This window comes from Leuciscus leuciscus (assembly GCF_965113295.1).
Source record: "Leuciscus leuciscus genome assembly, contig: HAP1_SCAFFOLD_246, whole genome shotgun sequence".
In the NCBI taxonomy this organism is placed as follows: Eukaryota; Metazoa; Chordata; class Actinopteri; order Cypriniformes; family Leuciscidae; genus Leuciscus; species Leuciscus leuciscus.
The window spans coordinates 75,411-100,793 of record NW_028118471.1 but is presented as its reverse complement, the minus strand read 5'-3'; the positions used below and the strand labels follow the sequence as shown (position 1 = coordinate 100,793).

Below are 25,383 nucleotides of genomic sequence, written 5' to 3'. Positions count from 1 at the left end.
GTCTTATTGAAACGTTTAAGGTTATGCTTTTAAATGATTTATTTCACACTGTAGTTTATCTCTGAAGGATCTGAGGCTGTTTTGTTTGACAACCTAAACTATTTGCTTTTTTGGATTTTTGCATAACGAACTACTTCACCTCTCTGGAAATGTAAGGTGTTTTTATTTATATATTTATTTAGCTTAATTTTATTAAATTATTTATTTATTTATTTAATTTTTGAAAATGTACAAATGTAGTTTTCTGTGATGGTCGTGTTTAGGTGTAAGGGATCGAATATGCAGTTACGGTACAAAAATCATTATGGCTATGGAAAGCCATAAAAATTGAAACTCCGCATGGACAAAAAATGATGATCGAATCTTTTCATATAAATGAGATATATTTTCAACCATCGAAAGTTTTTGAACAGACATTGTCTCACATTATAACAATTATACTTTAGGGTCACCGTTAAACAAAATCATTTCAGTAATCTTCTAAAAGATAAATAGAAGATATGAATGTATTCAAACTTTAAAGATTTTTTAAGAAAGAAAGTTAAGAACTTTAAACTTCAAACTAAAACAACCTTTCATTTTTAAAAGATCATATTTAAACTTTTACAATTATGCTTTGAAATAAATTCAGAAAGATCAGCGTGTTTAGGTGTAAGGGATAGAATATGCAGTTATACGGTACAAAAATCATTATGGCTATGGAAAGCCATAAAAATTGAAACTCCGCATGGACAAAAAATGCTGATTAAATCTTTTCATATAAATGAGATATAAGACAACTAAGTGCAGTTTTTCAACCATCTAAAGTTTTTGAACAGACATTGTTTAATAACGATTATACCTTAGGTTCAATTTAAACAAAATCATTACAGTAATCTTCTAAAAGATAAATAGAAGATATGAATTTATTCAAACTTTAAAGATTTTTTTTAAACAATCTTTTATTTTTAAAAGATATCATTTAAACTTTTAAGATTATGCTTTTAAATGAATTTAGTGTGAACAAAACTTTGGCTCTGGAAAGGCGTTAGTAGACTAACATTACATACGCTGTGACATGATGCACATAGAGATTAGTTAATTTTTTAGAACCGTGTGTGTGCGCGCGTGCAATACAGCTTAGAAATGATCTTAAATTATTTATTTATTTCATTTTTGAAAATGTACAAATGTAGTTTTCTGTGATGGTCGTGTTTAGGTGTACATGATCGAATATGCAGTTACAGTACAAAAATCATTATGGCTATGGAAGACCCCCACCATAAAAATGTTAACCCCGCATGGACAAAAAAAAATGCTGATTGAATCTTTTCATATAAATGAGATTTAAGACGACTAAGTATAGTTTTTCAACAATCTAAAGTTTTTGAACAGACATTGTTTAGTAAAAATAATACTTTAGGTCACAGTAATCTTCTAAAAGGTAAATAGAAGATGCGTATGTATTCAAACTTTAAAGATTTTATTTAAACAGTCTTTTAATTTTAAAAGATATCATTTAAACTTTTAAGATTATACTTTGAAATAAATTCAGAAAGATCAGCGTGTTTAGGTGTACATGATCGAATATGCAGTTACGGTACAAAAATCATCATGGCTATGGAAAGCCATCAAAATTGAAACTCCACACGGACAAAAAATTATGATTGAATCTTTTCATATAAATGAGATTTAAGACGACTAAGTACAGTTTTTGAACAGACATTGTTTAATAACCGTTAAACAAAATCATTACAGTAATCTTCTAAAAGATAAATAGAAGATGTGTATTTATTCAAACTTTAAAGATTTCATTTAAACAATCTTTTATTTTTAAAAGATATCATTTAAACTTTTAAGATTATACTTCTTATAAACTCAGCACCTGATATCCTGATCACTGAATTTGTGTGACTCTCTGACACACACACACACACACACACACACACACATACACACACACACACACACACACACACCCTTTGGCTGGTGCTTTTTGAAAGCTCCGCAGGTCAAACGCTGGTGTAAAGAGGCCAGAGGGCCCTGATTTCTAATAAAGATAATTTTTTATTTTTGTGAACCCGTTTCATTTATTGCGTTGTTTCATAAGCTGTATGTTTTTTCTTCAACTCTCTAAACATTTAACTGATTGTTTCATAACATGTAGGCCTATGTTGTTTTTGTTTTGTTTGTTTTGTTTTTTTCTTCAACTCTATAAACATTTAACTCATTGCAATTTTTTGTGAATCCATTTTATTTAAACTGGATAGTTCTACATTTATTTCAACTTTTTGTGTGAGGTTTTAGTAAGAACTTTATTTTATATTATTTATAATCATTTATATTCTTTTAAAGAACAGAATGTTTTATGTAAGATGATATTTTATATTATTGTATATTATATTATTTGTGTGAAATAGACATTATTTTATAAAATCTCTGTTTCTCACTATCACTGTGCTCTGGAATGTGGAGGAGCAGAAGGAGGGGGATGTCAGAATGCGGAGGGCGCGCGCACCACTCAGGCCGGGGCTGTGCTGGAGAGGCGCTTTAGTTATCTAAACATGTGAGATGATTTTTTATTTAATTTTTTTCGTGAACCCGTTTCATTTATTGCGTTGTTTCATAAGCTATATGTTTTTTCTTCAACTCTCTAAACATTTAACTGATTGTTTCATAACCTGTATGTTTTTTTGTTTGTTTTTTGTTTGTTTTTTAACTCTATAAACATTTAACTGATTGCAATTGTTTTTGTGACTCCATTTTATTTAAACTTTTGGTGTGAGGTTTTAGTAAGATCTTTATTTTCTATTCTTTTAAAAGAACTGAATGGTTTTTCAACATTTGTGTGAGATAAACTTCCACAGTTTTTTCTTATCAGTTTCACAGTACAGCCCGGATACGCTCAGGAATATGTAGGGAGGATCGTGTGTGATACCAACTTCAAAAACACACACACACACACACACACACACACACACACACACACACACACACACACACACACACACACACTAACTGTCATGTTCAAAAGGCTTCAATAGGCTTCAAACAATTAAAACTAGCTGTCATATAGCCATGACGTATTATTTAATCACAGTGTCTTCAAACGATCAAAAGGCTTCAAAAACACTAACTGTCATGTTCAAAAGGCATCAAACTAGCTGTCAGATACCATGACATATTGTTATAACACTTTCTGTCAATATCAAAAGGCTTCAAAAGCCTTCAAAAGACTTCAAAAGACTTCAAAAGACATCAAAAGTCAAAACTAGCTGTCAAAACATGATCAAAAGTCATACTAACTGTCAAACTGTCAATCAAAAGTCAAAACTAGCTGTCAACCTGTCAATCAAAAGTCAAAACTAACTGTCAACCTGTCAATCAAAGGTCAAAAGGGGCGGGGCACCTGTCACCGGAAGGGGCGGGACATGTCACCGGAAGGGGCGGGACCTGTCACCGGAAGGGGCGGGGCACCTGTCAATCAATCATTTTTTGACAGGAGGTGTCTGGTACTTACTACTGCAGGATAATGGGGATATGAGACAACTTCTTTCCTTAAAAGAACTTCAACATATGTCATTTTCAGAAAGCAGTAAGTGACTTTTGTATATAGCTTGTGTGTAGTCAAGATTTTGTGAACAATTTAAAAATAAGACGGATACAAAATGGAGTTATTTATCTGTCCCTGATGTTCAATCACCTTCATGGCGTTTGTTTTATAAAAGTCCATTGCCAAAACGATCAGGAGATTTACAGTGGCGTATCCTGCACTGTGCATTAGCGTAAAGTGTAAAGTGTAACTTTAGTACATCTTCAGTTTGTAAATCTTGTAATGTATCGGATACTGTGTTTCACATTTATTCCGACTGTTATAGAATTGTACCTCTTTTGAATCTCTTAGAAAATATATTTGAAGGTTTCGGTTGGAATTTTTCAAAAACAGTATTTATTTTTGGGTTTAAATATATTAAGTCTCAAAGTGAGTCCTGCACCTTCTCCAATTTATTAATTGGTCAAGCGAAGTTAACTATTTGGAAAGCATATAAAATTGAAAATGAAGATAAAAGAATTAATATAGTAGAATTGTTCAAAGCTTTGGTAGAATCCAGAGTTAAAATAGAGTATGAATTTTATAAAATGAACAATGATATGCTAATAAAAAAATTTTAAAAAGTGGTATATAAATGCAAATGTTATTTTTGTGAATGATGATGATAAATTAGTGTTTCAGTGGTATCGCTGAAATTTGAAGGAATTAATATTGAATTTAAAATGTTATTTATTACTCATTGTTATTAAGTATTGTTATGAATTATGGAAATGTGATGATCATTGTATAATATGATAGAATAATAAAAAAGTGGTTAAACGTCTCTCTCTCTCTCTCTCTCTCTCTCTCTCTGGTAACATTTTACATATATGCTGGGTACAATTAATGGTTTAGTTATTATCATCTCATACATTTATTTTTGTAACTATTTTAAGTATAACTATATAACCATAACCATCTGATGATATTAAGAGTGTGTCAGTGATTTGAACAGCTCTCTGATAAAGACTAATAGTTTATTCTGGAGAGTGTGTTGTTTGCTTTAATGAGGAAAAATACTGTGATTTAAAACTTCTGCTTTTTATGCTGGTATGTTTTATGGTTTAATTTATAAATATATATCATAATGATCACTGAGATATACTGTGTTTCAGGGATCAGTGGAGTGGATAATGTGTTCATCAGTTCTGGTGAAAATGTCTCTCTGTCCTGTAATAATGCTCTTTCTGACTGCAAATCAGAAGATTGTACGTGGACCTACTATAACAATCATTCAGCAGTAGTTGAACTGATTACTAAGGGGATAAAGAAGAAAGACACAGAGAAACATGAGAGACTGAGTCTGGAGTCTGACTGCTCTCTGAACATCAAGAACGTCACAGGAGAAGATTATGGATCTTACACCTGTCAACAATGGATAGATGTGAATGGAAAAGACCAACGACAAGGACCTGATGCTTATGTTTATCTGCATGTTCTTCATGGTAAGTTTATGATTAGGTGGTCAATTTGAAAAGGGCAGATTCTCCCTTTAAACTCAGATGATGATTGAAGAGTCTGTGATTTGTGTCTTGTGTTCAGTTTCAGTGTCTCCATCATCATCATCATCATCATCATCTTCATCCTCACAGACTGAGATCAGTCCAGGCCGCTCTGTGACTCTCTCCTGTCAGTTGTATTCAGATACTGGACTCTCCTGTGATTATTTGGTTCGTTCTGAGGGAGTTGAGCTGTTGTGGGTGAATCAGGCTGGTGTTGATCTGAAGACAGACTCCAGATATCAGATATTATCATCATCAGATCAATATCGCTGTATCATCATCACTCTGACTACAACACTCCTGAATGAAGATGACAACAGAGAGTGGAGATGTCAGCTTACTCACAGAAATCAAGTCAAGACCTCAGTCAGATACACTGTCAAGTATTCAGGTGAGAAAACAGTGTTAGAAGACCCTCATAATGTCAGGAACACTAAGGTCTATCAGTATCACTGAACCAGAACAAACTGAGGGAACAAAAGCTTCTTTGACTCTCACAGAAGAGTAACTCAAAGCATTGCTTCAAACTAATGAACTGCAGTGAAGTAACAGTCCAAAACGTGATGCTGGAAATAATAAAGGAATTGAAACTTGATAGCAAAAATATTAACTTTTTATGTAATGTGATGATCAAAGTTATAATATGGTTACCTTGAGTGTTAACTCATCAAAATATGACTGTCATATTCTACAGTATGATTGTCACATTGAGTTGTTGTTTTAGTTTCATTTCATGGACTTTTATGGTGTGTCCCAATTAGCGTACTTATGCATATTCTAGGACATGTTTAGTATAAACAGTGAGAGTAGTGTGTTCATATAACACTCCGGTTCTTTCACTCGATTCTCCCAGAAAGCGTCACATGAAGACGATATGTTGAGCTCATCCATAAATGTAAATTTTTTTTTTTTTTTTTTACATCACTTATAAAAAGCTGGTGCGGGATTGTTCACTTTTACTTTTAAATTAGCGTCAATTCATCCTTCGCAGGGAGTTTGATTGACATGCGATCTGAGTCTGACCAATCAAAATCCACCATTTTTGTCCGACAAAGCAGTCAGGAGAGTTATAGATTAACGTCGGTAGATTTGAACTTGTCTTTAACTGAGGCAATCTGTCACGACACATTACAGAGCCACAAAACGGTAGGACTATTCATTGTTTAATTGTCTTTGACTGACCAAATTTGAAAGTTGAGACTTTGTTTCATATTAAATATTCCCTGCTCGGTCCTGTCTGTCAGCGCGTTGTCAGTGTCCTCTGTTTTTCACTGCTTGAGAACATGGGTTGAATCCGAAATCGCCCCCTAAAACCTCGTTCACTAAGTTAGGCCTATTCCCTACATTAGTCCACTAACACCGTTCACTTGAAGGAGTGAATGAAAACGAGTGAGTGAATTCGGACAGCAGTTGAGCGTACATAAGCTGGACACTCGCTAATGCAGTGCAATGTGGGACTGAATAAGTGCACTCAATAACGTCCACTATGGTTTCAGACACCACTAAAAATGGCTGTCTCCTCAAATAACGCCCTATTTGCATGCGCTTAGAGCTCGTGTGAATTGCACGTATAAAATGAAGTTAACGAACAACCTCGATCCATCAGGAAACGCCACATAGGTCGCTGAACTTCACTGCGCTTCATGAAGAGTTTTTCTTTTGTGTGAAGAAGCCGTTCGCCGGAGATGTGTTAACAGATAGCGGAGTGCATTCATGATTATTAGGCTACCGGTATAATAATCCTCCTGGCGCCGGGTCTGAGTGAGTAATTTACTCTCTTACCTTTGTTCTTTGATTAACATTAATGACACTTTAAGACCAAACGCTGCTGAAAGAGACGTGATCTGACACGCGTCCCATTTCATCACAAATCTCTATGTTCATTTAAGACTTTATGTAAATCATTTAAGACTGCTCTTATGAGGACACTCGACAAAACTGACATTTTGGCATCATTTGTGTGTGTTATGGTTTGTTCAAACCCGAAAGAGAACTCGATACTGACGTGTGTGTGTGTGTGTGTGTGTGTGTGTGTGTGTGTGTGTGTAATATAGGCAGGACTTACAGTGCATTCGTGATTATTAGGCTACCTGTATAATAATCCTACTGGCGCGGGTATAATAATATAATATAATATATATATATATATATATATATATATATATATATATATATATATATATATATATATATATATATATAAATAAAATAGTTTTTTTGTTTCTGTCTGACTGGAGAAAGTTTGTCCTGCTATTCACCAACAGCTCAGATGAAACTGAAGAGAAAATGGCCGACTTCACTTATTTTTTACTCTAATGCTCAATTCACCTTCTTATACTACGCCCTAAAAGTATGTACTCTTTTTGAGAAGAAAAGCTGCATACTTTTGAGTGTGTAGCAGAAGAGTAGACAAGCTTTGGGACAAACTATCACGTCATACAATTGCGTCTTTAACGGTTGCTCTCTGTCGATTAGTTACACGCATCCTGACACTCAAACTGGCCTGTCAATCATCTTGTCAAAGATAAAATCATCCACATTTAATTAAATTTCCTACTGTATCAGAGAGAAATGCAGAATCACGATGATCTGCAGTCGTGGGTCTTTCATGACAAGATTCTCCTCATATTAATGAAATATGATGCATTTAAAAGTAAAGGGCCTAACAGATCTTTATAAAAGCCCACATTGTTATTGCAGATGAAATATAACACGGACAACATGAAATACATATTTTTCTATTTTTTTAACACTTTTTACTCGTGTTTGTAGTTCCTCCTCCAAAGCACAATGGGCTGTGGGTAATATTAGCTGTTATAGTGAGCGCGGATCCACACTTCCAAAATCCACCGGAAATAGTAGACCATCCGGAGACTTCTGGCACACTCTTCAACATACTATGCTTTGGGACACTTATTCTAATCTCACACACTGTTTAGGAAGGATAGTATGGACATTGCGACGCAGGGCGAGGCTGTGTTTACATCCACTGTTTATGCTCATCCCTCGCTAATGTTGCACGAGTGTCCACTACTGGTGAACTCTTGAAATGTGTTTGAATGAAATGCCCTAAGCTCTTGATCACTTGGAATCCAATATGGAGCTGATTATAAATTATACACTTGTTTTACACACCATTATATAGGCCTGTGTGTGTGCTTGGGCTGTTGGAGAAAATATATAAAAAAAATTTAAAAAATCTAAATAAAAGTCTAATATCATACTCTATAGAGTTGTGTGGTGTGACATGCTTCATGCCGCAATGCATGCTGGGAGCCATGAGTTTTATACTATGGGTGGCTCCCAGCATGCATTGCGGCATGAAGCATGTCACCATTGACAATGGCTTTTGTCTTTGTATATAATTGTCCCCATTCATCCTTTTCAACAGACACAGATCATTGGAATAAAAGCACAAAAGGTACATAACCACAGTGTTTTGTCTTTGTCTATAATTGTCCCCAATCTGCCCTGTCCGTCTCTGACTCTGTGCTCGATCTCTTCTTCAGTCATAGTGATTTCTGTCGCTGCAGTCGCTGTTCTCCTTCTTGCTCTTCTCTGGCTGATCTGCAGAAAAAGAGCTGGTGAGTTTTCAGATTTACTCCTTTACAACAATTAAAAACAGTTCAGATGAGCAAACAAACACATCATGTTCAGATTGTAAGTATCATAGAAACATGTGGATTATATGAAATTCTCAAACAGAAGTTTATTCCTGCTGAGAAATCCTGTAATGTCACAATATCACAGAGTTATCAAGTCAACTCGGTCATTTTTATTATTCATTTTAATGCTTCAACAAAATCTGATTGTTGAAAAATCTTAATGCTTAACATTGTGTTTGATCATAAATACTCATATTTCATGAGGCACTTGTTTTCAGATAATAAAAGAGGGACTGGCGACTCTGCGGTGAGTTCAGTAATGCAGTGATTTAGATTTGATTACTGTCTTTAAAGCTCAATAAAGTGTCATTCATGCAGTTTAACTGTTTGTTCTGAAGGTCAAAGATGAGAATGATCATAAAGGGACGTATGAGACGATCAACATGTCCATTCCTCCCGCTGCAAGAGCCAATGTGAGTCCACTAAATCATCAAACATTACGTTCACTGTCTGTTCAATAATGTGATTTAAAAGCTTTTGTGTTCTTCTACATATTATAGTGAGAGATATGTCTGTTCTGTGTGTTAAACTTGACTCTCTGCACGTTTGCATTGATGTTTAGGAGCAGACAGATGATGTCACTTATTCTGAGGTCACTTCTTCCAATACAAAGCCAGTAAAATCACTCAATGTGAGTAGATACCAGCACATGAGTTTGACTCTCAGATAAATGAAGCTCATGCTCTAATAATAATAATAATAATAATAATCGCTGGGGTTCAAACATTGATGGAGAGAATCTGTTCTTTCAGGATCATGATGATACAGTGACTTATGCTGCCATCAGAGGAAGAGAAGATCAACCGTAGGATCAACTTTACGCCTCTGTGAACAAGAACAAGACCTTCACACATAAACATTAATGATACAGATCATGAGCTCATCATATCAGGAGCAGACGGGAAGTTTTCATCTCTCTGGTGTTTGGAGGAATTATATATTTGTGTGTGAACGAGCAGATATTTGTTGAATGTCCTGTGAATATGAATGAGATTTATTGTGAATCATCATCTGGTCAGAGCACAGAATCTCATCTATATCATCACAGCTACAGTAAAGTTAGAGATTGAAGCCCTGATGTGTTTTCATACAGGCCAGACTCAATCTAGTGTCTCTCAAGCCTCTTCCATGACTGGAGTCTGTTTATCTGCTGGATTTCTGTCTGAAAACCTTCATCTTCATGCAGAAGCTCATGCTGAAATGATCCTCTTGCTTCAGCTTGTATACCAGCTGTTTCTTCTCCAGAGAGACGTCCGTCTGAGAATTACATCAGTGTCTGCTCACATTATATTGTCATAAAATATTCAAAAATTTGACTTTGCAGTGTGTATATGTGTATATGTCACGCTATTAAATGTCCGTTATTTCTTTCTTTTTTTCACATGTGACAATAAAGAGCATGAAAAATCATGGGTTTAAAGAATAGTTTTTTTCTCTTCCATTCCTGTAATAACAGCCGTAACTAAACTTGCTCTTGTTAGCTGGAAAGTTTCAAAGTCAGAATTCACGTTTTAAATGAATACTTGTATGAAGGTAAAAGAGTAGCAAAATTCAAGAGCTTGTAGATTTGAATTAGAACAAAATATTAATATTTATAAGCTGAAATGTACCTTCATAGTTCTGATGTGAAAGTCTGAATGTTTCGATTCACACAGACAATAAACTAGTCAGACGTTACCAACTAAGTCCAAACGTCGAGCGAAGGGTTCATTATGATGACCATTACACTGACCTCGTACCTTATGCACACCAATGATGTTGAAACCATCTGGTCATCTACAGCTTTAAGATGGTATGAGCTTCTGGAGTCGGGATTTCATCCCAGTTATAGGAATTTCGATCTCTGTTCTGGTGACTGAGAAGAAGGCCTTAGGTTTCCATGATTTGGTTGGATGTTGCTTCTCTCTGAAAGGTACAGTGCTGGAAGTTGAGAGGGAAAAAGCTGGGATCGTTCCTCATCTCTGACCCCATGCCTAAGTCAGATATAAGCCACAGCAATCAGCTTCACTAAACCACTGAAAGTGCTCTTTTAACACGGACATTTAAAAGGACAGAAGGATGGATTTTCTGCTTCAAGTGATAAATATTCAGATATATAAGTGTCCAAAAAAGCAATTTTAAAGTAGTTAAAACATCCGACTGGTAAAAATTTGTGTGATTTCCTCTATTTTAAAACCCGTATGTTTAGCAGTAACTACAAAGCTATTTGAGGAAAAATATCACTTATTTTCAATTAAAAAATAAAATAAAAATAAAGACAAAAGAAAAGACTGACCTAGGAGCTTCTGAATGATAACAGCACTAAACACTAGACAAGAGAGTCCATTACCACACTCTGAGCTACAAGGAAACGCTGAACATTTGGACACCATGTTTCACAGTCTCTAGACACTTCCTCAATGTGGAATTGACTCTCTTTTGCAGCCTGTCTCTAGTGGCCAGACGATGAACTGCAGTTTAAGTTACTTCTGTATCGGCTTCACAAGAGAGACCGGAAGGTTGCCGCCTTAAAGGTACATATCTTTTTTTCGGAGAGTGATTTCTATCAGGATGACTCTGAACCAGACAATGTGGAAACAGACGATTCAGAACAGGACTATGTCTTTGTCAATATTACAGAAAACAGGAGTATGTTTGGTAGTAACTGCTATTTTAAGAAAAACATTTTTTTCTTCATTTTAAATTTTAAAAAAAAAATAAATAAAAAAAAAATAGGGAGGACCTAGGATGATAACAGCACTAAACACTAGACAAGAGAGTCCATTACTACACTCTGAGCTACAAGGAAATGCTGAACATTTCGACACCATGTTTCACTTCCTCAAATCTGCTTCACAGCTTTATCAGCGCTTTAACCTGTTCTGAGAACAGTACTTGTTATTGACGCAGTAAGCTAGCAGCGAAGGGTTTAGGCTATGCTATGTTGAGGTTAAAAAAAATATATCTTCCAAGCCATGGTAAAATAATATAAGTGATCACATTGTAACTTAATAACATGAGGTTTAAAACATCAGTCATATATGTCTTTTTGGGTTTGATTAGACAGGGGAAAATATTAAAACATGCTGTAATGTTAAACTATTAACAGTTTATTTTACTTTGGAGGCAGACACCCTTTTCTCTCCCGAAAGCTCTACTGTAGCCTGGCGGAAAGGGGCAAGAACATCTAAAGCATCCTGGACTGCCTCATACTCCAGGGCTGTAGGAGGGGTGACGTCAGTCTTTAGAGAGGTCAGGGCTGCCCCCACTGGCTCTCTCAGCTGACAGAGACGCTCCAGCATGTTACAAGTGCTGTTCCAGCGAGTGTCCACTTCAATTATCATTTTCAGGACTGGTCTCCCCATCTACTCCTGTACTTGGGCCAGTCTCTCTTTTGCTGTAGTGCTGGTTCGGAAATAGGTCACAAGTTTCCTACATTTGGATCGAATGTCGTTGAAGCTACTGATGTCATCAAAAGATTTCCTCACAATAAGGTTTAGTGCATATCGCATGCCTAACATTCAATGATCTTACACATGCTATCATGTTGGCTGCAGCATCAGTTACCAGGCACTTCACTTCATCCTTTATGCCCCACTCCTCCATGAGCTTGATATGTCCAGTAGTTCTCAGCAGAATGGCTCTTAGGGAAATGCTCTACACCTAGTAAAATAGTGCAGAGCTTGTCATTGTCATCTATAAAAGGGTAAGTCACTGCTAGGTAGGCATCCATGTATAGGGATGTCCACATGTCCGAGGTAAGGCTTATAGCCGCAGCTTTCTGCAGCTGATCTCTGGCCTTCTCCTTAGCCTCCTTGTGTTTATGATCAACCATGACCTTCAAAGCCTGTGGATAAAAATAAATGCAGCTACTCGTACTTTTAACTTGTTAAATAATGATGAACCACTTTATTAATCACATACCTTTCGAGTTGGGATAACATAAGTGGGATCCAACACATGCAGGAGCTCATCATCATCATCCACATCCATCCACAAAAGGGTTGGGAGTCCGTGATGACCATGTTAACCAGGGCCTCATTCACCATTTCTTTCTTTGGAATCTATAATAAAATAAAATGCAGGTGTATTGTAGGAGCCTAAAATATTATTTAAATAATGTTTATTATTAATATTATTATCAATTACTTTGACTCCTGTGTGGATTGTTAGTAGTTTGATCTTGCTCATGCAGTGCTCGATAATGCCTGAGCATGGAGGAGGTGTAATTGCTGTATGTCAGCTCCTTTAGGCACAGCAAGCATTTCACCTTGAAACATAAATGAATAGACATGAAATATAATACAGCCATATAGTGAGGATTATTTTAATATCAAGACAGAAAAAAATTATAATAATACACATACCTTATTGTGAGCAACCATTTCAAAATGCTCCCAGACAGGGCAGGATCTCCTCTTTCTTGCTGGCTCCATTACAAGGAAAAAGGTCACAAAAAGCAAACAAATCCAAAAGGGCAATCCAAGTCAAAAAGCAGTCCAGTCCAGATCCAAAAATCCAAAGCAATCCAAGTAATTTTATCTAATTAATATAATACTATAATATAGCTACTATAATTAATAATAACAATATACTATAACTAATCTAACCTGATATAATGTAATAATATACAGCCCTAACACACATATGACACAATAATGACGATGACACAACTCTCTAACTCTGACTCTCTGACTCTACACCTGCTTCTGCTACTCCTGCAACATCCACAAGGAGGCGCGAGTTTCGAACCCCTTTTATCCGGAAGCGACACTCAGACCGAACCGATGACGTATCCACACAAACCGAGGCCTCGTTTGTCATTAGTCACGGGATTTCCACGTAAATAACACAAGCCTGGAATCGCGGCTTCATCTGACACGGCCATTTTTTCTCGACACACGCTCCGACGCCTCGGTTCAAATGTCACACCACTACACTTCCCCTTCACTTCCTTGTCTGGTCTCCTCCTTATGTGACCTCACAGACTCCTACCTTACACTTACCTGTTGCTCCCTACCTGGAAGATTCCTCGTCAGTGCTTTATCTCCGATCATCCACTTCCTGTCTTCCGTCATCCGTCTTCTGTCTCCAGCATCTGACCGCTGTATCCACATTCATCTACAAACAAGAGATCAAGACTATCATCCAGTTCAGATTCTTCAATATACACTCACCAGTCATCTCTGCTGTTCACTCAGTGCCTCTGTTCAATAAAACTCTGTTTCTGAACTACTCCCCTGTCTGCTTCTCTCTATACCGTGACAGAGTGAAGCTGGTAATGCTGTCTGTGACAGGGTATATGAGTTTTGGAGGGCTCTTATCTTGGAATACAACATCAGAATGTCCTGAAAAGGTGCAGTTGACTCTGTGAGAAGGTGTACTCTCCACCTGAGTTGAAATTGAAACAAACAGGGTTCCCTTAAAAGATAGTACTATCCGAACTTTACTTAGGGGTAGTGATGACGTTCGGCACCGAGGCTTCAAAGCTTGTATCAAAAAAACAAAACATCTCACACTGAAGCAGTGTATCGGAGCCTTGATTCGTTTTGCCATAACCACATGATCTGTGACGTCCGAAGCTTCGTTTCCACACACAGTCACGTGACTGCCTCGTGTTCAGATTCAAAAATAGTGTCATGCCCTTCGGTAGTAGTAAATAAAAAAAGAAATAGACTTAGCCCTCACACTGTTGAACAAGTCCTGTTTCTTAATAAAAATCTTTAATAACAAAATAAAATAAAATAAAATGTCAGCTACCCAGTTGACAAGTTTGGGGTAGTCCTATGATATTAGACTACATAGCCTATAATAAAAGATAATGAATTTCAAACCTGAACCAAACATATTTTTATTCAAAGATCAACAGTCTGTCATAGTCTTTAGTCTGCCACAAAAAAACAACAACATTAAAATCATGAACACAAATGTCATTGTGAAATAAAAAATAAAAAAGAGACTGTTGTAACAGTGCGTAAATCAGACATTTCAGGCTATAGCCTAACGCTAATAAGCCTTATGCCAAAAGTATTATTATGACTAAATTGACGGTCATTAAATAAGAAAACTAAATAATTGTGTAGATGATTTGCTTTGTGTAACCCGACATCAGACATTAGGCCAAACTATTTTTTTGCACACAGTGCCGCGACCAATCAATCACTCCTTTACGACTGGCTGCCTGCACATTCACTGTCCTCGCGGCTGCGGCAACTTGCGCTCGCTTATCAATGCATTTAAATTTGTGCCTACGGTATCTTTGTAGAACTTAAAAAAAAGAAACAAAAAGATGCTGCAGCCAATGAGCAGCCGGTGGGGGCTGGCTGCAGGACGACTCAACCTCCACGGACAGTTTTTAACGTTTTATCAGACAATAACTACTCAAGAATTTGCTTTAGTATAATTTTCGGGACAATTAGGGCCGGATTCGGGACAACAGCTTAGATTTCGGGATTATCCCGAATTTTTCGGGACATCTGGTCACCCTAAGCAACAACGATTACCTTCTTTGAAGTCTCAAACGGAAAACAAAGCCAGTAGCCCACTAGGGGTGGCACGGTTCACAAAACCCACGGTTCGGTTCGTATCACGGTTTTAGGGTCACGGTTTTCGGTTCTGTACGGTTCTTGTTGTTGTTTTTTCTTTTAATCTTTAACACTCCAAAAATGTACTTCAGCATATGATATATAGCTGAATTATCTAATTATTAATTTATTTATTTCATAAATGGGGTGTGTTTGCAAAACGCAGCTTCTCATTTCCCGTGGGCTGTGTCGGACAGTTATTTGTCACCACTTTTTGCCAGGGTTGATATTATGTCCCAGCACGGATGTACCAATACAAATAAATAAAACATTTCCAGTTAACTAGCAAAGTATTCGTTTCGTTCGTTTGTTAAATAAGAAGCAATCTAGCGCTGAAATGTGTTTTTTTTAATCAAGTGATCAAAGTGCTCGTTGCCGTTGCGATCAGTGGCGCTGATACAGTGTTCTCGTGGCTCGCGCACACACCGCAGCGGCCGCACATTCTTCACTCAGACGCGCGCTTCAGTCCGTTGAGGAGACTCTAGGCTACTCTATTCGTTCCGATGAAATCACAAAACAAAATTCATACAAATCTGTCCCTGCTTGATATACAACCGCTGATAAACATAATCGGTTTTGATGAAAAAGAAAAATATATACGAGTGCAGATTAGAACTCAGAACCTTTGACACGCTTGGCAAGTTCTGCCACTGGACCATTAAAGTACATACCGGTACGTGGAACAGTCGATCTATGTAGCCTATTTATTCACGTGAAAAAAACAACATATAGCCTAGTGGAGTTGATCTCATTAAATGTCTAAGTAAACCCAGTGTACTATTTAAATCGATTGCTGGACATTGTAATGTTATTCTACATTTGTCTGATTTATGATTTAGCATTGTATTAGCAGTAGCACGGGCACAAGGCTACATTGCGCATGCGTCGAACCGTGCGAACCGCGCGACGCACACACGCACCGAACCGAGACAAGCGAACCGAACGGTTCGGATGTTTTTTCATGTACCGTGCCACCCCTATATCCCACGCAAACCACTGCTCTTCCGGTCTTAAACAGCGCACGGAAATCTAATCGTGTAACTCCGCCCACAAAGAAACGCTCTTAAAGGGGCCATGTCACTTTTACCTTGCTACAGATAGATAGACAGATAGATAGATAGATAGATAGATAGATAGATAGATAGATAGATAGATAGATAGATAGATAGATAGATAGAGTGTGTGTGCGAAATATAGTGGTGGATCTGATCTATTTTCTCATGGCTGGAGAGAGTAAAGCAGAACATTATAATCCATGAGTAGAAACTCTTCCTGAAGACATTTAATATCTGCTTTACAGACGCTCATGAAGTGTGTGCAAATACTTTCTGTTTCACCAAACTGGAGCTGATGTTAATCATTTCAAAATACCTTAAAAACTGTTTTAGAATTCATTTTCTACAAGTTAGTCATGGATAGTGGAAACCTTTTCAGTAACAAAAATTTGTTTCACTAATAATGTAATTATTGTATTTAGATTGTATTTATTGTATCTAGATTTTAACGGCATGCAGGAAACTGCTAAAATAAAGAAGTGAGACTAACAGTAATTCTCTCGTGTAGAGCCAATAGTAGCCAATAAACTGTTCAGAGCAGATGTGTGTGAGACAGTGTGTTCACAGTATATGCACTTCTCACACGTTTCACACACACTTAAAGCAACACTTTAGTGTCACTATAGCAACTCTAGCAGGATTTAAACACTCAGTCTGTCAGATGAGAGGAAGTTACCAACCACAGGGGGATATGATCATGTTTAAAGGAGGAGCTGTAACTATATATAATGAAGAGGAAGACTGACAGAAACACAACATGGCTGATAAGTGTGATCTGTGTCTGCTGGGACTGATCATTCTCTCTTCACTTCTCACAGGTAAAGAAATCTGTATTTTCTCTAAAGACATTTAGTGGAATTAGTCTGGAAAGAGTTCATTTGAACATGCTCACTTTATTCTTGCACACATTCACGTTGTGATCTCAGAGTTGTGTATTGATACACACAGATCATACTGTATTATTCCTGATACTGGACATAGTGTCACTCAAACATCTGATGATGAAGAATTATCTTCATATTAAGAGTGTGTCAGTGATTTGAACAGCTCTCTGATAAAGACTAATAGTTTATTCTGGAGAGTGTGTTGTTTGCTTTAAGTGAGGAAAAATACTATGATTAAAACTTCTGCTTTTTATGCTGGTATGTTTTATGTTTCATTTATTAATATATATCATAATGATCACTGAGATATACTGTGTTTCAGGAACCAGTGGAGTGGATGATCATGTGTTCATCAGTTCTGGTGAAAATGTGTGTCTGTCCTGTAATAATGCTCTTTCTGGCTGCAAATCTAAAACTACATGGATCTACTCTAACAGATTCAGACATTCAGCAGCAGTTGACCTGATTACTAAAGGGATAAAAAAGAAAGACACAGAGACACATGAGAGACTGAGTCTGGAGTCTGACTGCTCTCTGAACATCAAGAACGTCACAGGAGAAGATTATGGATTATACACCTGCCGACAATGGATATATGAGAATGGAACAGACCAACAACAAGGACCTGATGCACGTGTTTCTCTGCATGTTTTTCATGGTAAGTTTATGATTATGTGCTCAATTTTAAATTCTCCCTTTAAACTCAGATGATGATTGAAGAGTCTGTGATTTGTGTCTTGTGTTCATTTCAGTATCATCATCATCATCAATCATCATCATCAATCATCATCATCATCGTCAATCATCATCGTCAATCATCATCGTCAATCATCATCATCAATCATCATCCATCATCATCATCCATCATCATCATCAATCATCATCATCAATCATCATCATCAATCATCATCATCAATCATCATCATCAATCATCATCATCAATCATCATCATCAATCATCATCATCATCATCATCATCATCAATCATCATCATCATCAATCATCATCATCATCATCATCACAGACTGAGATCAGTCCAGGCCGCTCTATGACTCGCTCCTGTCAGTTGTATTCATATACTGGACTCTCCTGTGATTATTTGGTCAGTTATGAGGGAGTTGAGCTGTTGTGGGTGAATCAGGCTGGTGTTGATCTGAAGACAGACTCCAGATATCAGATATTATCATCATCATCAGATCAATATCACTGTATCATCATCACTCTGACTACAACACTCCTGAATGAAGATGACAACAGAGAGTGGAGATGTCAGCTTACTCACAGAAATCAACTCAAGACCTCAGTCAGATACACTGTCAAGTATTCAGGTGAGAAAACAGTGTTAGAAGACCCTCATAATGTCAGTAACACTAAGGTCTATCAGTATCACTGAACCAGAACAAACTGAGGGAACAAAAGCTTCTTTGACTCTCACAGAAGAGTAACTCAAAGCATCGCTTCAAACTAATGAACTGCAGTGAAGTAACAGTCCAAAACGTGATGCTGGAAATAATAAAGGAATTGAAACTTGACAGAGAAAATATTATAATGTGATGATCAAAGTTAAAATATGATTGTCATATTGTACAGTATTAATGATCTGAACTAACATTCATCTTCACAGCTCAAGCTGATTCAACAACAGCAGTGAATCCAGTCCACATCACACACTCTCAGGATCCCTCAACTATAAACACACTCGTTTCTAAAGGTACATCATCGCTGTCTTTCTCACATCAGTGCTTTCAGTGCATAATGCTAGAGTTATCTTCAGTGTTAACTCATCAAAATATGACTGTCATATTCTACAGTATGATTGTCACACTGAGTTGTTGTTTTAGTTTCATTTCATGGACTTTTATGGTGTGTCAACACTGTGTGAGAGAGCAAGTGATGAGAGAGAGAGAGACAACAGCAAGTGGTGAGAGAGAGAGACAACAGAGAGAGAGAGACAACAGCAAGTGATGAGAGAGAGAGACAACAGCAAGTGATGAGAGAGAGAGACAACAGAGAGAGAGAGACAACAGCAAGTGGTGAGAGAGAGAGACAACAGCAAGTGATGAGAGAGAGAGACAACAGAGAGAGAGACAACAGCAAGTGATGAGAGAGAGAGACAACAGAGAGAGAGAGACAACAGAGAGAGAGACAACAGCAAGTGATGAGAGAGAGAGACAACAGAGAGAGAGAGACAACAGCAAGTGATGAGAGAGAGAGACAACAGCAAGTGATGAGAGAGAGACAACAGCAAGTGAAGAGAGAGAGACAACAGAGAGAGAGAGAGACAACAGCAAGTGATGAGAGAGAGACAACAGCAAGTGAAGAGAGAGAGAGACAACAGAGAGAGAGAGACAACAGCAAGTGATGAGAGAGAGAGACAACAGCAAGTGATGAGAGAGAGAGAGACAACAGCAAGTGATGAGAGAGCGAGACAACAGCAAGTGATGAGAGAGAGACAACAGCAAGTGATGAGAGAGAGAGACAACAGAGAGAGAGAACAGCAAGTGATGAGAGAGAGACAACAGCAAGTGATGAGAGAGAGAGAGACAACAGCAAGTGATGAGAGAGAGACAACAGCAAGTGATGAGAGAGAGAGAGACAACAGCAAGTGATGAGAGAGAGACAACAGCAAGTGATGAGAGAGAGAGAGACAACAGCAAGTGATGAGAGAGAGACAACAGCAAGTGATGAGAGAGAGACAACAGCAAGTGATGAGAGAGAGAGACAACAGAGAGAGAGAGACAACAGCAAGTGATGAGAGAGAGAGACAACAGAGAGAGAGAGACAACAGCAAGTGATGAGAGAGAGACAACAGCAAGTGATGAGAGAGAGACAACAGCAAGTGATGAGAGAGAGACAACAGCAAGTGATGAGACAACAGGAGCGGTCCGCCCAAGGGCCGTCATTCCACGCTGCATGTGGGCAAGATCATCTTTCCACATGTGCTAGACGTGGGCCGGATCTGGTCCGAAACAGTGTTGCTATGTGGGTTATTGCTAACCTAACAGCTAAGAAGACTTTTTGCGTGAGTGAGTGAGACTATTTACATATTTATTTAATGAGTGTGGCTCATAAACTGTGGTCTGGCTCATGGGGGGGGGCGGCGTCCTAGCGCCCTCTATTGGCCAGCCGCCCCTGGTGAGAATCCTGCCTGCCTGTACCCGTTGAAATTGTTATTTAGTAAAAGTTTGTATTGGAGCCTTTTTGCCTTCTCGTCTTCTTCTGCATCACATCCTGACAGAATAACGGACTGCCTTAAAATGGACAATAGGGTCAGAATAATCGTCCTGGCTCAGGAGAGCCAAAGTTTTTTTTTTCTTTTATCCTGGGCTTTTGCAGCCTTGTCGTCTCCAGCACCCTCGACGATGAGAGCCTGAGGACCTTGTTCCGGCCACTTTTGACCGTCCCATGGATCTCCCCGACACCACGGGACTGAACTGGAGGGAAACTGTCCTCCGGTGTCTGGAAAGTGTCGGGCCTCGATCAGGAACACAGCCAGAACCAGGGATTCCTCACGCCATGCCTGAGCCCTTGTCTTCAGCTAAGATGGCCGCCACCTCTCCACTTGAGCCCTCAGCCAAGATGGCCGCCACCTCTCCACTTGAGCCCTCAGCCAAAATGGCCGCCACCTCTCCACTTGAGCCCTCAGCCAAAATGGCCGCCGCCTCGCTGCCTGAGACCTCAGCCAGGATGGCCGCGGTCACGCCCCGTCCAGAGGCCAGTCCTGCCGCGCCAGATAATCTACACGTCATGCATGACCAACCTGATCTTCAAGTCGTGCCTGACCAGCCTGATCTTCACGTCATGCCTGAACAGCCTGATCTTCACGACCTGCCAAGCCAGAGACTGTTCACGTTGTGCCCGCCGAGCCAGAGTCTGTTCACAGTGTGCCTGCAGAGGCAGAGACTGTTCACGTCAGTCCTGCCGACCCTACGTTTCACATCAGTCCGGTTGAGTCTGAATCTTCTGTCCCCGAACCTGAATCCGAATTCCCACCCAGCCTCCCTCTCCCACCTCCTCCCATCTACCACCTCCTCCCATCTACCACCTCTCAACCCTTCTTCCACCACTGCCTGTCAGCCCCTCAGCTCCTCCTACCACCTTCAGGGAGTCGCCGTGGGTCTGCCGGCCTACAGCTCCGGACTGGTTGGTGGATCCCCGGTCTCCACCTCCAACCTCCACAACCAGGACTCCACCTCAGCCCAACGGGCCATCAACGTCCCCTAGGCTCCTACCTTCCTCAGCTCCACCGTGGCCCATCTGGTCACCAGTTCCGCCAGGCTCCCTCGTCCCCCCGGATCCACCTTGGTCGCTTGTTGCTTCCCTCACCTCTGGACTGCACTCCTCTGGCTACACCTCGTCCCTTCGTCCCCCCGGCTCTATTGGACTCCTCACTCCCTTCAGTTCCCCCTTGGTCCTCACTCCCTCTGTCTCCACTGCGCCCATCTGTGTCCCCGCCTGCACCTCAGTCGCCAGAGCTGGCAGTCCTGCCATGTCCCACCGGATCCTCTGTGTCGCCTGGACGCATCGGCTCTCCGGCTCCACCCTGGGCTCCTCTCCCACCTGCTCTGCCCCCGTCAGTCGGCCCCCTGGAGTCGTCAGCCCTGCCTCCTCCATGGTTCCTCCCTCCGTCGTCTCCGCCCTGGCCGCCTGCACAGCCTGCTACGCCCCGGCCACCTGCACAGCCTGCTCCACCCTGGGCTCCTTTCCCACCTGCTCTGCCCCCGTCAGTCGGCCCCCTGGAGTCATCAGCCATGCCTCCTCCATGGTTCCTCCCTCCGTCGTCTCCGCCCTGGCCGCCTGCACAGTCTGCTACGCCCCGGCCACCTGCACAGTCCCTCCTACCTTCAGTCTGCCCTCACCCTCTCTTCATCCTCCTCCTGAGTCCCCTCCCTCCCTCCGCAGGTAGTCCTTCTGCGGTGCGAGGACGCACCTACCGGGAGGGGGGAGTAATGTCACAGTTGTGTTCTGTTTAATTTGTTTTCATTGGACTTGTCTGCCTGTCATCATGTCACGTGTCTTCTTCACTGTCATTATTAGTTCAGTTGTATCACATGTGTCTAATTCATCATCATCTACATCACCTGTGTTCTGTTAATCAGTGTTCATCTGTGTTGTATTTAAGTTCCTTCAGTTCAGTCAGTCTTTGTCCGTTATCATTTGTTGTACTAGTGTGTGAGTGTCCTGCCTGCCTGTACCCGTTGGAATTGTTATTTAGTAAAAGTTTGTATTGGAGCCTTTTTGCCTTCTCGTCTTCTTCTGCCTGCACCACACCCTGACAATATTTTTGTGGATTTGGTATTTATCCACGGTATAAACTTGTATTTTTGTGATATTTTATTCTACTGCATCTCCAAATTTTCTGTAAATTGTTTTCCACAATTGCTAAGTATTTTATTTATTTTATTTTAATTGTTAGACGAATTACAGAAATAATCAGGCAAACTAATAAACTTTTGTCTAATTTGGCACAAGGTTAATATGAATGTGTACATATTAAGAATTAATATTATATTAGTACATTTGTAGCCTTCAGTAAATTAAAAAAGCCCAGCTTTAGGAAGGAAAGAGACAGAAAAAGAAAGAGCAATGGATAAGAGGAGAGAGCAGGTATTGACAAATAATCTAACATGGTTTTAAAGCTATTTCTTATCCTTTTTGGCAACCTCAAATTTAGGACCTCTTTGATTATAAAGCCCTGCCTATGGCCCTGTATTAGGCATAAGATCAATAATGAATGTGTACATATTGTGAATGAATTTAATGAACTTAGTTACCTATCTTTCCTGGTAGCCTTCAGTAAATGAACGTGTCTGAGACCCTGTGTTTACTTTCTTCTCTGACACAGACAAACATGAAAGGCCTATATCAGTCAAAGCTCAGCTTTAGGAGGTGTTGTATTTTTATCCTGCTGTAACCTCTAGATCCTTCTAAAACATTCCCATAATCTGCTGCAATCACATCTTTATTTCAAATGTAGGCTATGCCGCGGCGAGATGAAAACGTCTCAACAGGTCATGTGACAAAAACCAACCGATCAGCTTCGACCTTTCCGTAACAACAGCTGATCATAGCTGTACAGGGCGGCTTTTTATTTCTCATCTCCATAAATATATCTAGTAGTAAAGCTAATGCAAGGGCTAGAAATAAATTAATTCTTTGCTGATACTTCCTCGTCACCATGGAGAGCACAGTTCGCACCGATTTCTCCTTCTTTCCACAAGCGCTTGCTCTCCCGTGGCGTCTGTCGTTGCTGTGCAACCATGAACAAAGGCGCGCCTGGAAAAATGAGCGCGATATGTGGCTCCTCCTTTCTTGTTAACGAGTGGATTCAGAGCCACCGCATCAGTAGCGCCGCCGGTCACCATGTCTCAGTGTTTTAATGAAGAGGACACAACTGTGTACCTTTTGGACAGCGCATCAAGAACCGGATTAATCCGGTACCACCGGTACTTAAGAAAAGCTGGTATCGTAACGGTTTCATTTTTTTAGTACCGACTTAGTACCGAAGTACCGGGTCTTTTGACAACACTACATTGGGAGCTGAGCCCCGCTAAAATGAAAATCCTAGAATCGACCGTGTGAAGCTTGAGTATTATGTGATGATGATGTTGTGTATGTGTGGCATTATGTGTTGAACTGAACTAACAGACGTGATCCACAGATCCAGGAGAAACTGAAGTCTGTGTGACTGCTGGATCATTATACAGAGGTACGACACGTTCATTTATACTGACAGCTTTATAACATTAAACTATCAGTCAGTCTGTAAAAGCTTCATCAATAACTGTTGATAGTTGAATACCCTTGACTTCAGTCATGTACAGTTTCTCTTCTTCCTCTCATGTTTCCTGCAGTGATTGTGACTATTGTTGAGATCGCAGTGTTTGCTGCTCCTACTGTGATTCTTCTTCAGATCATCTGTGCAAGAAGAGCTGGTGAGTTTTGAGCCGCACACAATCTGATGATTCACACTCATCTGATCTGGAACAATCTGCAATCATGATAAAAACACATACGAGAGGTCAGTCAATGCTTTTATTTTGCAGGGAGGAAGGACTCGAAGCACCCAGAGGAAATAGAGATGCCGACAATATTAGAATAAAATACTGATGAGTTTTGAGCGAATCTGCAGCAATATTTACAATAGCAAAAACTTACAGAGGATTGTTTATTGTTTTATTTTCTTCTTCATAGAAAACAGAGAAAAAACTCTGATCACAATGAAGAAATAGTGACACCAAGTTTAGATAAAATGTTCTTGTGCTTCATATATAAACTTCTTTAAATATAATATTAAATACAGTAATGGACAGACTCAGACTGTATAATCTCTCTCTGTTCTGTGTGATGGAGCTGATTTGGTGATTCTTGTATCTTGTCTGTTCATTTCTGGTTTTAGCATCTTTTTTTAAAATTTTGAATGATTAATGCTAATTTTCTTAATAAAACCTCTGCAATTGTGTTTAATATGTCTCCTTTCCTGAGATGTTTGTTCTTACAAATATGGTGATTCCCCTCATGAGCTCGTAATGTATTGTAATATAGAATAGTAAGTGTGAGTATTAATGGGTCAAGTGTTGATGTAAAAGAAGCGTTTCAGTCGTTTCTTGAAAGTGGCTTAAGTCTCTGCAGTTTGAGAAAATTGATTTATTACTGAAATGCTACTCCTGAAATGCACATATCTGCAACAGTCGGACACTAGAAGACTGAAACCAGTGTCATCTTGACCTGCTAGATACACTGTTCACAGCAAAGTCTTTGTCTGTCATCCCGAGTCCTCCAGTCGGGAATGTGGAAAATAGGCATTCTTCATGTTTAACAGCTGTTTGCAAAAACACAGTCTGTGTCAAATCAGAATCATCTGTTTTTCATAGTGCCTGGTTTGTTAACTTTCACAATCCGTTTTGTGTTTCATGTTTAATGCTCTGTCCACTTTGTCTTGTGTTATAATGATATACAGGCTGTGCTGATGAATAATGGTCCAAGACATTAGATAAATCAGCTTCTCTCTCTCTCTCGCTTTGCATGCTGGGGGTTTGGGTTATGGGAGCAACAAACGGGTGAGAAGAGCGCTTTGGTTTTTCTTCTTTTTTCTAGTTTTTTTTTTCTTTTCTTTCTATTTCTTTCTTTTTCCTTTATGTTTT

At 39.2% G+C, this 25,383-nt stretch overlaps 1 protein-coding gene across 5 annotated transcripts; it reads left to right on the top strand.

Moving 5' to 3' along the window:
- The first annotated feature begins 4,643 nt into the window (after positions 1-4,643).
- Positions 4,644-24,706, top strand: LOC309491422 (uncharacterized protein). Of its 5 annotated transcripts, XM_082190481.1 has the most exons (8): positions 4,644-5,016; positions 5,114-5,464; positions 8,465-8,494; positions 8,583-8,657; positions 8,957-8,985; positions 9,077-9,151; positions 9,301-9,369; positions 9,491-10,148. In XM_082190481.1, exons 1-8 carry the CDS (start codon positions 4,659-4,661, stop codon positions 9,545-9,547), a joined length of 1,044 nt encoding a protein of 347 aa, XP_082046607.1. In that variant the 5' UTR covers positions 4,644-4,658; the 3' UTR covers positions 9,548-10,148. The 5 variants fall into 5 exon arrangements, with proteins under 5 accessions (XP_082046607.1, XP_082046610.1, XP_082046608.1 ...); XM_082190484.1 differs by lacking the exons at positions 8,465-8,494; positions 8,583-8,657; positions 8,957-8,985; ... (1 more) ...; positions 9,301-9,369; positions 9,491-10,148 and adding exons at positions 18,864-18,950; positions 23,901-23,948; positions 24,094-24,174; positions 24,286-24,349; positions 24,435-24,706; XM_082190482.1 differs by lacking the exon at positions 8,465-8,494.
- The last annotated feature ends 677 nt before the right edge of the window (positions 24,707-25,383 follow it).

Excerpts from the sequence above, each read along its gene's own strand:
- LOC309491422 (XM_082190481.1), top strand. The coding sequence starts at position 4,659 with ATGATCACTGAGATATACTGTGTTTCAGGGATCAGTGGAGTGGATAAT. Across the intron at positions 5,465-8,464 it reads ATACACTGTCAAGTATTCAG|ACACAGATCATTGGAATAAA; the intron begins GTGAGAAAACAG and ends CCTTTTCAACAG. Across the intron at positions 9,152-9,300 it reads CTCCCGCTGCAAGAGCCAAT|GAGCAGACAGATGATGTCAC; the intron begins GTGAGTCCACTA and ends ATTGATGTTTAG.